Below are 13,739 nucleotides of genomic sequence, written 5' to 3'. Positions count from 1 at the left end.
TTTAATGTCTCGTAAAAAAACACTGGAGATGGACATCTTCAGATATTATAACTTTGGTTACTTGAGATTTACAGTAAAGCGCGCAAAAAACGGGATCAACATAGCATTGTTCAGATAGAAAAACCTGCAAGTAAACGTCGCTTGTCAGTCGATAAAAATTATACTCGAATATTTCTTCCCAAAGAGATATTTAACCCACGCTCAATGATCCAAACGAAATTGGAGACATGCGAGACTTACAGGCGACCGAAGAGCCCGTTTAACACGTATTTTAAAATAATCTAGAACACAGAAAACTGTTGTTAAACTCTTAATATGCAAATTTGTAATTTAGACGATTGTTAACGAAACTTTTATTGTAATCGTTTGTCAATTTTTATAGTAGAAATGTGAGTCTGAGGCACACTGCACACCAGTTTTTCTAAAGCAGCATTTAAGTTTCTCATCATTTTTATACGGTAAACGTAATATGGTGTAAAAGAAGACATCTGCATAAACACGAACAAAAGAAAAAAGGAGATCAGGATGATTGAAAGAATAAAAGAATATGTGCGCGAGTGTATGTCTATTATATACATATATGTGTATGCGTGAGAAATGTGTGTGTGTGTGTGTGTGAGAGAGAGAGAGAGAGAGAGAGAGAGAAAACGGAAACTCATTATTTTCAAAGATAATGGGAGTGATGATACACGACGTTGAGGAACTCATTCGATTCGAAGCATTTTCTTGGCCTATGGCAATTTCTCATCGCAGAATAAAAATAAAGATATGCCAATAAACGAAAATCAAAAAAGATTTCGCAGAGTTTGATTAAATATTACACGCACATCGACAGATATGATAGAAAGAGAGAGAGAGAGAAAGAGAGAGACATGAATACGGGAGACCTAAGCTTTTGTGCACCTTTTAAGACTGATACTGGATACGCCGAAGGATCCAGTAGGCTCTAATGTTTTTTTCGTATATTCGTATATTGTATGAGCGTGTAATATTTTACACGTATTTGGCATTTGGGATGTGACAAGACGCTTATCTCTGTCTTTGTGTATCCATCGATATTGTCTGTTCGATATATTTTTTTTCAATTTAGTTCCTGACGATTATCTCTCGCTTATCTGTTAGTGAAAATATATAGATAGTAAACATACTATCTTTTTTTCTTTGCGTATTTCTCTCTCACTGCGCGAAAGAGATTTTATTTACAAAGTATATGTAGAGGCTACTCTCGACTACTCCAGAGAACTTATGTAAGTTACAATGTTCTATTGCGTCTTTCTTTGTAATGTGCGGTTATGCGAATTTTGATGTAACATAAAGAGACTTATCTCTCGGAGGTGTGTAGGAGATGAACGGAGAATGAAGCTCGTTAATCGATACCATTTTTTGTATATTATGATTGTGTCTAATTGCCATATTCCGGATTTAATTCCTCCTATTGTAACGGAACATGAATATTATAAAAAGAGAAATAAAAACCTAAGATCCATAATTATCGTATTTGGTACCACATCGCCCGACTTATCTGTTACACAGTGCGCCGCACAAAAATGCCTGTTTCTTATATTATTTTATATTATTTATTCATTAGCAATGCTTTTTATTACAAGTTTGGTACATAAATATACATACTGCTTGATTTATTTGCATTTTCGATATTTTTCAACAATTTACGAATAATCTAATGCAGTATAACTTATTTAATGATCTTATTCATTGAAATAGTTTTCCTGGTGTCATCATCGGGATTATATACTAGAAGAGCAACAATACGGATCTTCTTTTTGTGTGAATATATAATAATATTTCTTTGGCGAGTTGTTTACAGCTTTCGAATATTAGAATGCTTTTCCTATTGTATTTTCATTCAAGTATGTTCTTCAAAATCTCCTTTGTAAATGGTAAAATGTACATATATATATATATATATGTATAGCTTATTTTTAATGCATAGACGCACTATATATATTTTCTTATTACATTTTACTTGCAGTATTGTGTTTACAGATGAAGACGTAAAACTTAACGAGTGCGAACTATTCATTTCAAAATTAACAAGCAATTTTAAGATAAAAAATCTGCGAATAAAGAATAGAAATTCTTTAGAAGTTTCTAAATAATTTGTAATAACAAAAAAATTGAATGCAAGCATCTCAGGCTAGCAAGCTAATATTAAAAATGAAGAATATTATACAAAAAAAACTTTATACTATTCAACAATATATATATATAAATAATTTCTTACAATATATTCTTTTCTATGGGAAATATATTAGCTAGCGAATTACTATTAATAAAGTACAAGAAAAGGATAATAAAGGATTAGAAGAGATTGTTTCATTCTGGCCATTATGCCGCAAGAGATATTTCAGTAAAACTATTATATATGAATTTATAAAAGCGACACTGCTACGTAATCAGTCTAGTAAGTACATGGGCCATCCCATGATTAAATCATGCTCGCTTAATAGCACGAATAACAGCGAAATGTTACGAAATTTTGCGGAGAAAGATGGCGGAGATGTTGCTTAGATACATAAAAGCAAGAAATATCTTCGGCGAGAAATAGCCAGTCAAAAGTATCAGTAGCAGAATAAATTTAAAGAGTCGCTCGCACCTCGTTCTATTAACCCAATCGATAAGCTATACAAGTTACGGTCTAATATTTTGCTAAAGTTCATACCTCCTACAGGGTAACGTCTTAGCGTTTCACGTTTGGAAAGCATTGTTCTTATTTCAAATTTAACAACCTGGAACGACGGGTCCTCGATTCATCGAAATAATTCGTTTACTACGATTTTGTTTGCACAGATTCCTCCTTCACCTGGGGCTGGGAACTGACATTGCTTATTAGAGGTACATTCTTACCGCTTTGCAAGCTAGAATGACTTGACGATCGACTGTGACTTTGACTGTTAGCACCGACTGGCGTTTGTACCAACGGTTGAGGCGGAGTTCTGGCGCCGGAACCGTTACTGTTCGTGAAATTAGGTTGCAATTGCATGTGGTACTTGTAGATATTTTCCGTACTCTCTACGACACCTATTTCAACAAATATCACATATAAGATATTTGACTTATCACGATTATCCCGAATATCTCTATTGCTAAAAAAAAATACGATTATAACAAATACTTGTAGGGAAACTACAATTACCAGCTTGCAAATTTAGACTACGGCCGCGAACGCCCGTTTCCTTCGAAATAGGACTCCACCAATTGACAAAAGTTCCTACTACAGGAACATGTCTGAGAATACCCTCTTGCCATAACTTCTCCGCGTTTTCTCTCTCCAGATCCGTTTGAGCCGTCTCGATACCTCTCTTAACTACTTCAGAGATGGTATCCATCATTTTAGAACTAGCCTCCACCTCCTGGCCAACTTGCAAGACTAAAGACAATAGTTCGGCCACGTCTGGAAAATAATATTGTTCGAAATAGGAATGGTTTACATGGAATAACAGCGGTTCTGAAAGTGTAATTTACTCGCCTGTTTCCTGTGTTACCATGCCAAATCTTACGCAAGCTAGACCATCCGCGCCTTCCCCGAGGGAAAATGCGGCATCCGTACTGCGTAGAGTTTCAACCAATTGCATATTCAGTTTGTTCAACTCCTCCCTCGCCTGATCGGTCATAACGTGAATCCAAGTAGGTGGAGCATAACGCACACCTCCCAGACCAGCCCAACCTGGCATTTCCACTAAATGTAAAGAATCATTCTCCGAGACTAAACGTACAAAGGTGTCTTTATGTTCCACTGTCGCTAACAATATTTCCTGTTATTCAATGAAATACAATGACATTATTGTCGAGTTTACGATCACTATTGACGGTAATCGCGACATTGTACCGTATCCCCACTGTGCTTTTAACCTTAAATACGATAAGAAAGTTTTCCAGTTTCTGTTTGTTTTATGAAATTATTCAAAAGAGAGACGAATCATCATAATTATAGTTTTATGCCCAGTAGGAACATGGCTCAATCCTTACTATTTGTAATATCCTTACTATTTGTTGCTCCAGGCAGGTTACTAAATTGTCTATATCTTCGGATGTAGGCGGCTGATCGGGATTCTCCAACGGACAGATGCGAATCGCGACACCGCATTGTTCTATATCACAAAGTTCTATTTGTATATTGTCAATATCCCTTTGTAGAATCTGTCCCAACCAGGAGTTCAACTTATCGTAATAAGGCAGCACGCGATCCGTGGCTTGAAGATCCTTATTCGTAGATACGAATTGGAAAACTAACGCGTTCGCTACTACTTCAAATAACTGTAAATTATTTACGGGGTTTGCTAGATAATCGCTTAAAGTGTAGGATTCCGTTTCGCCGCCTGGCGGTTGACTCTGAAAGAGAATGAACAATGAATTTTGACAGTCAATAAAGATACTCCTTTTTCAGGAGATGCATTTTTTTGTAAGAACCTACCAATATTCTAATACAAGAGAACTCTTTAATTTTATTATACAATTCTTCCACAGCCAAGAAACACCTTTTAAATCTATTATGTACACCGTCTCGACCTAAAACCTGCAGAACGGTCCACAAAGGCAAAGTCGGTAGTCGTCTCGAGAGGGAATCTGCCATTAATCCTGAAACTAACGATATAGTAGTATCTCTCGGAGTAGGCCTTCCCCCTTTAATATCTGCTAATCTGTACAATGTCTATAAGTGAAAATTAAGGAAAATAGAACCAATGAGAGATAACAATAATATATGTAAAGAAAAATTAAATATCAAAAGAGTATCTAAATCAAAGCAATTATATGAAATAAGATACGAAATGTATAATCGTATGAATCTTTAAAATATTCTAGTTCAAATCATCATATTATCATTCATATTTTCTGTTAAATTAATATTAAAAAATGCGAAAGGATACGACCACCGGTAGCGACGGTATACCAAGCCACGTTCCAAGAGGTAATGTAATGCTGTCCGCTATTTTCGATGGCTGTAATATAAAGAAATTTTTAGAAAAATTCTTTAAAACATTTGGCAGCGATAAAGATTCCCAAACATTACTAATAATAAATTAGATGTGCAAACATTTACCAGATCTTTCGCCGAATTATTCAACGCGAGCGCAGCTAACGAATGCCCTCTGAGATGCAGCCAGACATTATATTTGTCGCATATCGCTCGTAATCGCGTAATATTGTCGCAATGGCCGGTCAATACCGAGCCAGCTTCGGCTAGGACTAGCAACGGCGTTACGTTGTTTGACTGAGTGTCTTCTGCTAAACGTCGTTCCAGTGCTGAGACATCCATAGTATGTCTCGAACCGAACATAGTGTTATGTGGGATTGGTCTTATGCAATGAAGTGGCAAAGAGAGCTGTGAAAGCACAACACAAACATGTTATATACCTTTAATCAATATTTGTCAACATTTTTTCTTCAGTTATCCATAAATTGTCATATGCTATAATGTAACATTCAAGTTTTTAAATTGAACAATGTGTTTATAATCTAACGCTCGGAGGGAAGGATTGAGGAGTACTACCTGTCTGCATAAATGCTGAACGACGCCCATGGGTGCGGCGACGGAACTGTAAATCAAGGGAGGCTGAGAAACGAGCGCGGTAAAACCCTCCTCCATGTACCGAGGGTATTTTCGATGTAGGGCGAGTCGCGTCACCCTGACCAGCCCCTCGAGGTGATCGTCGTGGAAAGAGGACGCACAGTCGACGAACCGGAAGATGTGACTGAGCCATCTTGTTGTGTCAGCTGCGAGACGACCTGCGAGTTTCTGCGCGTGTGATTTTGGTAGCGCTACCGCGTAAGCCGAAACAGCGTGCGTGACTAAGGCCAATTTCGCCGCCTCGGTTAGAACTGGCAGAGCGGTGATCTGACTGATCGGCAAGTCCGTGGATCCTGCCTCGACTGGGAGTGGGGCGTCCTCGTGAACTACCAAATCCTAAACAGAGATCTCTGATAAAACCAAGTGTCTTTAGCTTCCTATAATAACTATTATTAACAGCATTATCTCTTCATGATTCTATAGAGAATTCAAACTGAGAAAGAAATATAATGTTAAAATAAGAAATATATTAAAACACAAGACAGAAAAGACAATGTAATGAGAAGATATTATTTTTTACTGTATTGATTCATAAACTCCACTTAATATGCCGCTCAATATATGAATATTAAGATATATTTAAGGAAATATAAAATAATGCACATTAACATAACATACATGAAAATACAGAGAAAAATGCGAAAATTTACATTTAGTTTATGAGAAGATGTGTTAAGTATGTTTTAAAATAGAAAATGCATATTTACGTTTCCAGAATTATATGAATCATGTTGTGATAACACTATTTTCTTTGCTATTTTTAGGAATGATTGAGAAGAAAGAATATATATCAAATTGGCAATTGAAAGTCCTCTATTTTTAACCTTTCGCTTTCCAAATCATTTTAAATTCATAGAGCTTTCAGTTGTATACAGAAATAAAGAATCTTTATTTCCGAAAGTATTCAGAGTATAGAAATACATGTTTTTTTATAACAGTTATTTTACATTTACTCATCCTTGTCCCTCATACTGATTTGTTTTTCATTTGTTATTATAAAACGAGCTGAACTTTTATTGTATGTAAATTTTTGCACATTGCAATTTTAAAATCATGATTTGACAAGTGGCAAAAGGAACGTAAAAGAAAAACAGCTGAGCAATACAACAATAAACTCTCGCGACGCAAAAGTTGTAATGATCGGAATTAATGACAAATTGGAAATTCAAATTTACGTCTATTTCACTGAGTCGTTTCGGAACGGGACGCGTAGCGAGACGCACATAAACAACGAACGACACAAAACACGGCCTCCACGTGACGTGGATGACGATAATATCGTCACCGTCGCACTATCGGCAACGACCAACGGATGGCGCGTAATCAGGTCGGCCGTGGTCCAATCGCGCGCACGAACTAGCGATGGTTTCCGCTGGCCGAGCGTGGGCGCGTAAACGCGTAGACTTGCACCACCACACCTGTATCAACACCAATATCTCGTCCGGCTTCTTTGGCTGCGTCAGGAAACCCGAGGGGTTGTTCCACGTGGTGCCACCGCCGTCGGCCCCCCGTTCCACCGCGCGCTCCAGCCGCGCGATCACCTGCGACGCCTGGAACTGTATCACGCCCACCTGGCCTGTCGTCGTGGTCGGTATGCCGTCGCTGCCGTCGCCGCCGTCGCCGTCACCGGTGCCACCGACCTGTCAAAATCAAAGAAACACCCACTGAGTTAACCTTGCGGGCACAGTTGTCGTGCGATGTGGCGCGCGTTCGCGATCACCAGTGTCGCCGATCGCCGTGGCTCACCAAACCCATTAATAGCCGCACAAGTACGCACCTCCGCTATGTTTTGCGTTATACTTTCCATCGCCGCGTTATCGTTTGTGTCAGCTTCCTCGGCCATCGTGGCAGTAGTCGTGGCCGACAGGATCGGCAGTAGCGTCGCGTCGCACCACTGGCGTCGGCGTGATCCGAACGATGATCGATCGTCCGCGTACTTGGAACGGGATTTTTTTTTCGACACTCCTGCGTAACCGAGACTTGTCTGAAGCACGACTGGATAAATTTTTGTCTGAAATTTTCGCGATTTCTCGACAAAATCGCGAACTTTTGGAAAACGGGGCCCAGCGAGCGCGAAGGACGATACTTGCTTTATCGACATGGCCGCCGCAGCGCCATTCGTTCAATTCGCGAATATCGTGGAACATTAGTCCGATCGTATTCCTCTCTCATCATGAAAAAAGTAAACAGAGAATTTTGCACACTCGAGCGCTCAACGTTTTAAACTTCGCGCAAATATTTTTCTGCTTAGTGTACATGGATTCTTTAAATGCATTTAATAAATTATTATTTATAACAACTTATTTCTTATTATCTTACTATCGTATAAACTTTTTATCCTGATAGCCCGTGAGTTAATCGCTTATCTAATAGCGAATATTTGTTCCGCAGTTAATCGTGATAAAATATCTAAAATTATCAAGAATGTATTACATAATATATTGAAGGTAATTCTAATGCATGTAAAATTTCAAAGTTATTTTATAGATGTACAAAATATATGTTTTTATTAAGAGTTTTATAAGACAATGTATATAAATTTATATTAAATTTGATCATGTGTATATTTATATTTATATATATATATATATATATATATATATATATATATATAAATTCATATTTTATACAAAAATATATTTATATACATAATTTAAATTATTAAATGAAAACTCCATACTCATGTGCAATAAAAATGAAACATGTGACTTCTAAATAGTAATTAAGGAATAGAGAGAGAAGGAACTGTGCTGTGAGGTGAATGTAAATTTTTATTATAACATTACAGATACGTAACAATGTATGTATTCACATGTACGAATTATACAATTTCGATTGTAGCACCAACCTTTGTGAGAGCGTCTCGTAATTTCTCTGCTTCATCTTTTGATACGTCCGCCTTTACTACTGTGGGTGCACTCTCAACAAACTTTTTCGCCTATTTTTACACAAAACAATTAATTTTCAATAATACTATTTATTACTATTTTCAAAAATTACAATTCTTAAACAATACCTGAACAAGATTTGTGTCCGGTAACAAGCTCTTCACTTCTTTGATCAACGCCACTTTCTGTTTCTCATCAAATCCAGTCAACTTAACAGTGAATTCTGTTTGTACATGCTTGTGTGTTTCCTCTTCTTCTTCCTGATAATAAAATTACTTAAATTCTCTTTAAAAAAATTTAAAATAAAGAGCATAATTCTATTTTCTATCATTTATCCTTTAGACTTGTTTGTATCACTTGTAGATTAACTTTAAACTCCTTAACTTTCATTTTCTAGGTCTAAGAATTAAAAAAAAATAGAAAGTTAAACCGAGTTTAAAGTTAAGCTACATTGCAAATAGATCTTAATCTAATTAAGTACAAAAATTTTCTATCTTTAAAAATTACATTCCACAAAATAAAACTTATAGAACATATATGACAATTACAGCAGCCTGAGATGGGGCAACAAATCCTCCAACAGGCATCATAGGTGCATCTGGCAGATTCAGTCGTTTCTTTAATAGATCACTGAGCTCTGCTACTTCTATAAGATTGAGAGCAGTGATGTCATTGGCTATTTTGTCGATTTTTGGATCTACTAGCTTGTTAGTGCCAGATGGAGGAGGTGCTGGTGGTGCGGCTTCTGTTGCTACCGCTGCACTCGATTCCGCTTGTCGAATAATACTAAATATAACACATGTAAAATACATTAATAAAAAGTTACAAACGTTACTGCAAATAATTTTGTTGGTTAAACCAACTGTCGATTAAATTAAGAATTTAATCAAGGTCTATTTATGCCTATTTCCACCAAAGATTAATTGTGAACTCAGTTTGATTTACTCTTTTTCTAATTCTTAGAACTAAAGAAAGATAAAAAATAAGTTAAACTCTTAGAACTATAGAAAGATAAAGAATAAGTTTAACTCTTAAAACTAAAGCAAGATAAAGAATGAGTAAACATCAATGTTAATCTAAATAGGTATTAATTGCTTTTGTAGTGGAAAGGCTTCGACACAAGTTTAGGTTATGTTATTATCTCTTGAGAAATGACTTCAAGCTCACCATCTATGAAATCGGCGGAATTGAGAAAGACTATGTCGAGATACTAGACGGATTGTGTTAATCATATCGAATTAGTTACAAGCGCGTTTTCGCGAAAATATGAGGTCAATTCGATTGCTTTCCGGCGCTAGAGAGGAACCTGAGAGCGGCCACGGCGGCCTTTTTCCTATAACGCTTCGAAACTCCCGTACACTACTGACGCACATCTATTCTGGTCAGAATAGGAACTACGTGTCACATCCATTTTGCAACCCGCCGTTAAAAACAGTGTGGATGTTAGCACGGACAACAACCCACATCTATCTCTCGAGAAATGGATGTAGGTTGTTGTCCGTGCTAACATCCATTTTGATGTAAATAAAATCTGACGCGTATCGCGTGTGTTGTATCCAGAACAGGGGTTGAGAATATGCACAAATGATTAATTACGTCTACTTTTGCGTAATTTTTTATTTATTATAGTCTGAATTATTTACATTAACATTGATATTAATACGTTTATGCCTATATTTTGCACAATCATATTTTTACTTAAAAAAGATGTTTAATAGTAACAGAGAGAATTTGGTTCTTTAATAAAGAAACATTCATTTTACGCAGTACTTAAAAAATAATTGTAATTAATATCGCATTATATGATGAAGAAGAAATAAATGTCTTTCCACGAATAAATATACCATCTTTTTATTTTTACATAATTCTTTATTATTTAAATGTCTTCAAATTATGCTTTTGAAAAAATTAGCTTTTTTAATTTTTTAAAATCTTGACGCAACTCTCTCTCTCTCTCTCACTCTTTCTCTCTTTCTCTTTTAACGTGATTGTCCTTTAATTGTTTAGGCCTTCAGTTAGAGAGAGAAAGCATCGCGGTGAGAGACATGGAGCAAGCGGCGATGTTATCTCTATGGATACCCTCCTCTTCACTCCCCTATCGATCCAATCACGTTTTCCGTGCTACGTTTAGGCCGTAAAATTCAGAAATAGGATTTCGGACGATTTCTGCGCAGGGACGTAGAGAGACTAGAGAGCGCCCACTCTTTTTTTATTATGTTACAATGGCATATACATGCATACGCATGATTTACAAATGACAATACGCGCGATTAATATGGCACAATAAATAATAATAATAATAATAATAATAATAATAATAATAATAATAATAATAATAATAATAATAATAATAATGTAATAAAAATCAATGAAATATAATGATACTTGAGTATTATTTTTATTCTCTAACTTATAAACGTGAAGATTATTGATCTGATTTTAATACAACCTTTCAACAGTTTTTACGAAATATCACGTAAATATAAAACAAAACTTTACAAAAAAAAATTAATTAAGAATTATATAATAATATACGATATAAGATATTAAAGTGTTAATCAGTAAAGTAACGAATTTTAATCAAATTCTTCTCGATATTAATCGATGGCAATTGTGGAAATGATGACAATGACAATATATATAGCCTGACGGCAATGTCGGCAATGGTGGAAACGATGGCAATTATGACAATGTTCTCGATGTTAATGATGGCAATAGAATGGCAATATGGAAATGGAATCGCATAACGGAATGAATGCAATGATGGAAATGTTATCAAAAAGATGGCAATGATGGCAATAATAAAAATGGTGGCAATGTTGGCAGTGGCGGCAAAGGCGTAATAATAACGGCAATGATGAAAATGGGATGACAATGATGGCAACAATGGCAATAATGACAATGATGGAAAAGATGAAAAGTAGGCCATCCCATTGGATGGCAATGATGGAAAGAATGCAATTATGGAATGTAATTATCGATTCCTGAATGACATGAGCTTACTGCTATATTTGGTCTGCAGCCATATAATATTTCCATTTCATCATAGAATGGACAAAGTTTAGTTGCAGCTCCACTAACATTATTATCTCTTTAGCATTTAAAGTATGCAAGTTTTAAATTTTTTAATTTTAGCTTTATCTGCTCTGCAGTTTTATTGTAACCACTTTGTTCCATTTCTGAAACAAGTAGCCGGAAAATTTCATCATGTTTATGTCTTTTTCCATCCATTATTGATAATATTTGTTTTCCGTGCATAATTCTAAAAAAACACGCGTCTCCTCTTTTTCCCAATTTTGTCTTTTTTTACACATTATATTAATTATCGCAGATTTATTCTCACAAGACGAAGACATTATTAACTATTAACTGAAGAATTATCATTATGGATCAAATCGTTAAAGTGAAAAACCAAAGAGTTATATCAATCAAAGTACTAAATTTTTAAGTAAAATTTTTGCGAATTTCTCAAATATCTCTGTGTTTTTATAGCCCCCAGAAGAGTTCTAACTTTTATCATAATAGATCGAATCGCTAAAGTGCAAGACGAAAGAGTTATATCAGTCAAAGTTCGAAATTTTTGAGTAAAATTGTTTTTTTCCGAATTTCTTCAATATCTCTGGGTTCTAATAGCCCACAGAAGAGTTGTAACTTTTATCACTATGTATCGAATTGTTGAAGTGAAAAAGGGTAGACCTATATCAGTCAAATTTCGAAATTTTTGAGTAAAATTTTTTTTGCGAATTTCTTTAATATCTCTGTGTTCTCATAGCCCCGAGAAGAGTTCTAACTTTTATCATTATGGATCAAATCGTTAAAGTGAAAACCAAAGAGTTATATCAATCAAGTACGAAATTTATGAGTAAAACTCTTTTGCGAATTTCTCAAATATCTCTGTGTTTTTATAGCACCCAGAAGAGTTCTAATTTTATCATAATAGATCGAATCGCTAAAGTGCAAGACGAAAGAGTTAGATCAGTCAAAGTTCGAAATTTTTGAGTAAAATTGGTTTTTTTCCGAATTTCTCCAATATCTCTGTGTTCTGGTAGCCCACAGAAGAGTTGTAACTTTTATCACGATGTATCGAATTTTTGAAGTGAAAAAGGGAAGACTTATATCAGTCAAATTTCGAAATTTTTGAGTGAAATTTTTTTTGCGAATTTCTTTAATATCTCTGTGTTCTCATAGCCCGAGAAGAGTTCTAACTTTTATCATTATGGATCAAATCGTTAAAGTGAAAAACCAAAGAGTTATATCAATCAAAGTACGAAATTTTTGAGTAAAACTATTTTGCGAATTTCTCAAATATCTCTGTGTTTTTATAGCCCCCAGAAGAGTTCTAACTTTTATCATAATAGATCGAATCGCTAAAGTGCAAGCCCATCGAAAGGAGCTCTACGTATCCAGTCAAACGTTCATCGAAATTTTTGAGTAAAATTGGTTTTTTTCCGAATTTCTCCAATATTTCTGTGTTCTGATAGCCCACAGAAGAGTTGTAACTTTTATCACGATGTATCGAATTTTTGAAGTGAAAAGGGAAGACTTATATCAGTCAAATTTCGAAATTTTTGAGTGAAATTTTTTTTGCGAATTTCTTTAATATCTCTGTGTTCTCATAGCCCCGAGAAGAGTTCTAACTTTTATCATTATGGATCAAATTGTTAAAGTGAAAAACCAAAGAGTTATATCAATCATAGTACTAAATTTTTGAGTAAAACTTTTTTGCGAATTTCTCAAATATCTCTGTGTTTTTATAGCCCCCAGAAGAGTTCTAACTTTTATCATAATAGATCGAATCGCTAAAGTGCAAGACGAAAGGGTTAGATCAGTCAAAGTTTGAAATTTTTGAGTAAAATTGGTTTTTTTCCGAATTTCTCCAATATTTCTGTGTTCTGATAGCCCACAGAAGAGTTGTAACTTTTATCACGATGTATCGAATTTTTGAAGTGAAAATGGGAAGACTTATATCAGTCAAATTTCGAAATTTTTGAGTAAAATTTTTTTTGCGAATTTCTTTAATATCTCTGTGTTCTCATAGCCCCGAGAAGAGTTCTAACTTTTATCATTATGGATCAAATTGTTAAAGTGAAAAACCAAAGAGTTATATCAATCATAGTACTAAATTTTTGAGTAAAACTTTTTTGCGAATTTCTCAAATATCTCTGTGTTTTTATAGCCCCCAGAAGAGTTCTAACTTTTATCATAATAGATCGAATCGCTAAAGTGCAAGACGAAAGGGTTAGATCAGTCAAAGTTTGAAATTT

The 13,739-nt window shown here is 35.2% G+C and overlaps 2 protein-coding genes across 3 annotated transcripts; both read right to left on the bottom strand.

Moving 5' to 3' along the window:
* Window positions 1–1,554: 1,554 nt before the first annotated feature.
* LOC105199121 (pyridoxal-dependent decarboxylase domain-containing protein 1) lies at window positions 1,555–7,985 on the bottom strand. 2 transcript variants are annotated; one of them, XM_039455323.1, is made up of 10 exons: window positions 7,308–7,985; window positions 7,006–7,227; window positions 5,510–5,923; window positions 5,060–5,341; window positions 4,887–4,958; window positions 4,433–4,669; window positions 4,006–4,350; window positions 3,488–3,773; window positions 3,155–3,412; window positions 1,555–3,039 (listed from the first exon to the last, which is right to left on the bottom strand). In XM_039455323.1, exons 1-10 carry the CDS (start codon window positions 7,686–7,688, stop codon window positions 2,789–2,791), a joined length of 2,748 nt encoding a protein of 915 aa, XP_039311257.1. In that variant the 5' UTR covers window positions 7,689–7,985; the 3' UTR covers window positions 1,555–2,788. The 2 variants fall into 2 exon arrangements, with proteins under 2 accessions (XP_039311257.1, XP_011164385.1); XM_011166083.3 differs by having other exon boundaries at window positions 7,365–7,981.
* Window positions 7,986–8,338: 353 nt separating this feature from the next.
* LOC105199111 (39S ribosomal protein L12, mitochondrial) lies at window positions 8,339–9,862 on the bottom strand. Its single transcript, XM_011166072.2, has 4 exons — window positions 9,643–9,862; window positions 9,024–9,261; window positions 8,604–8,735; window positions 8,339–8,525 (listed from the first exon to the last, which is right to left on the bottom strand). Exons 1-4 carry the CDS (start codon window positions 9,705–9,707, stop codon window positions 8,409–8,411), a joined length of 552 nt encoding a protein of 183 aa, XP_011164374.1. The 5' UTR covers window positions 9,708–9,862; the 3' UTR covers window positions 8,339–8,408.
* Between the last annotated feature and the right edge of the window lie 3,877 nt (window positions 9,863–13,739).

Source organism: Solenopsis invicta, chromosome 11, assembly GCF_016802725.1.
Source record: "Solenopsis invicta isolate M01_SB chromosome 11, UNIL_Sinv_3.0, whole genome shotgun sequence".
In the NCBI taxonomy this organism is placed as follows: Eukaryota; Metazoa; Arthropoda; class Insecta; order Hymenoptera; family Formicidae; genus Solenopsis; species Solenopsis invicta.
This window is presented reverse-complemented; position numbering and strand designations above follow the sequence as displayed.

What these genes read in the sequence shown, in the direction of transcription:
- LOC105199121 (XM_039455323.1), bottom strand. Translation starts at nt 7,688, where the DNA reads ATGTCGATAAAGCAAGTATCGTCCTTCGCGCTCGCTGGGCCCCGTTTT. An exon ending in CATGGTAACACAGGAAACAG is followed by an intron (nt 3,413 to 3,487) that starts GCGAGTAAATTA and finishes ATTATTTTCCAG; the next exon opens with ACGTGGCCGAACTATTGTCT. An exon ending in TAGTCTAAATTTGCAAGCTG is followed by an intron (nt 3,040 to 3,154) that starts GTAATTGTAGTT and finishes TTGTTGAAATAG; the next exon opens with GTGTCGTAGAGAGTACGGAA.
- LOC105199111 (XM_011166072.2), bottom strand. Translation starts at nt 9,707, where the DNA reads ATGATTAACACAATCCGTCTAGTATCTCGACATAGTCTTTCTCAATTC. An exon ending in TTCCGCCGATTTCATAGATG is followed by an intron (nt 9,262 to 9,642) that starts GTGAGCTTGAAG and finishes TGTTATATTTAG; the next exon opens with TATTATTCGACAAGCGGAAT. An exon ending in TTGCCCCATCTCAGGCTGCT is followed by an intron (nt 8,736 to 9,023) that starts GTAATTGTCATA and finishes TTTTATTATCAG; the next exon opens with GAAGAAGAAGAGGAAACACA.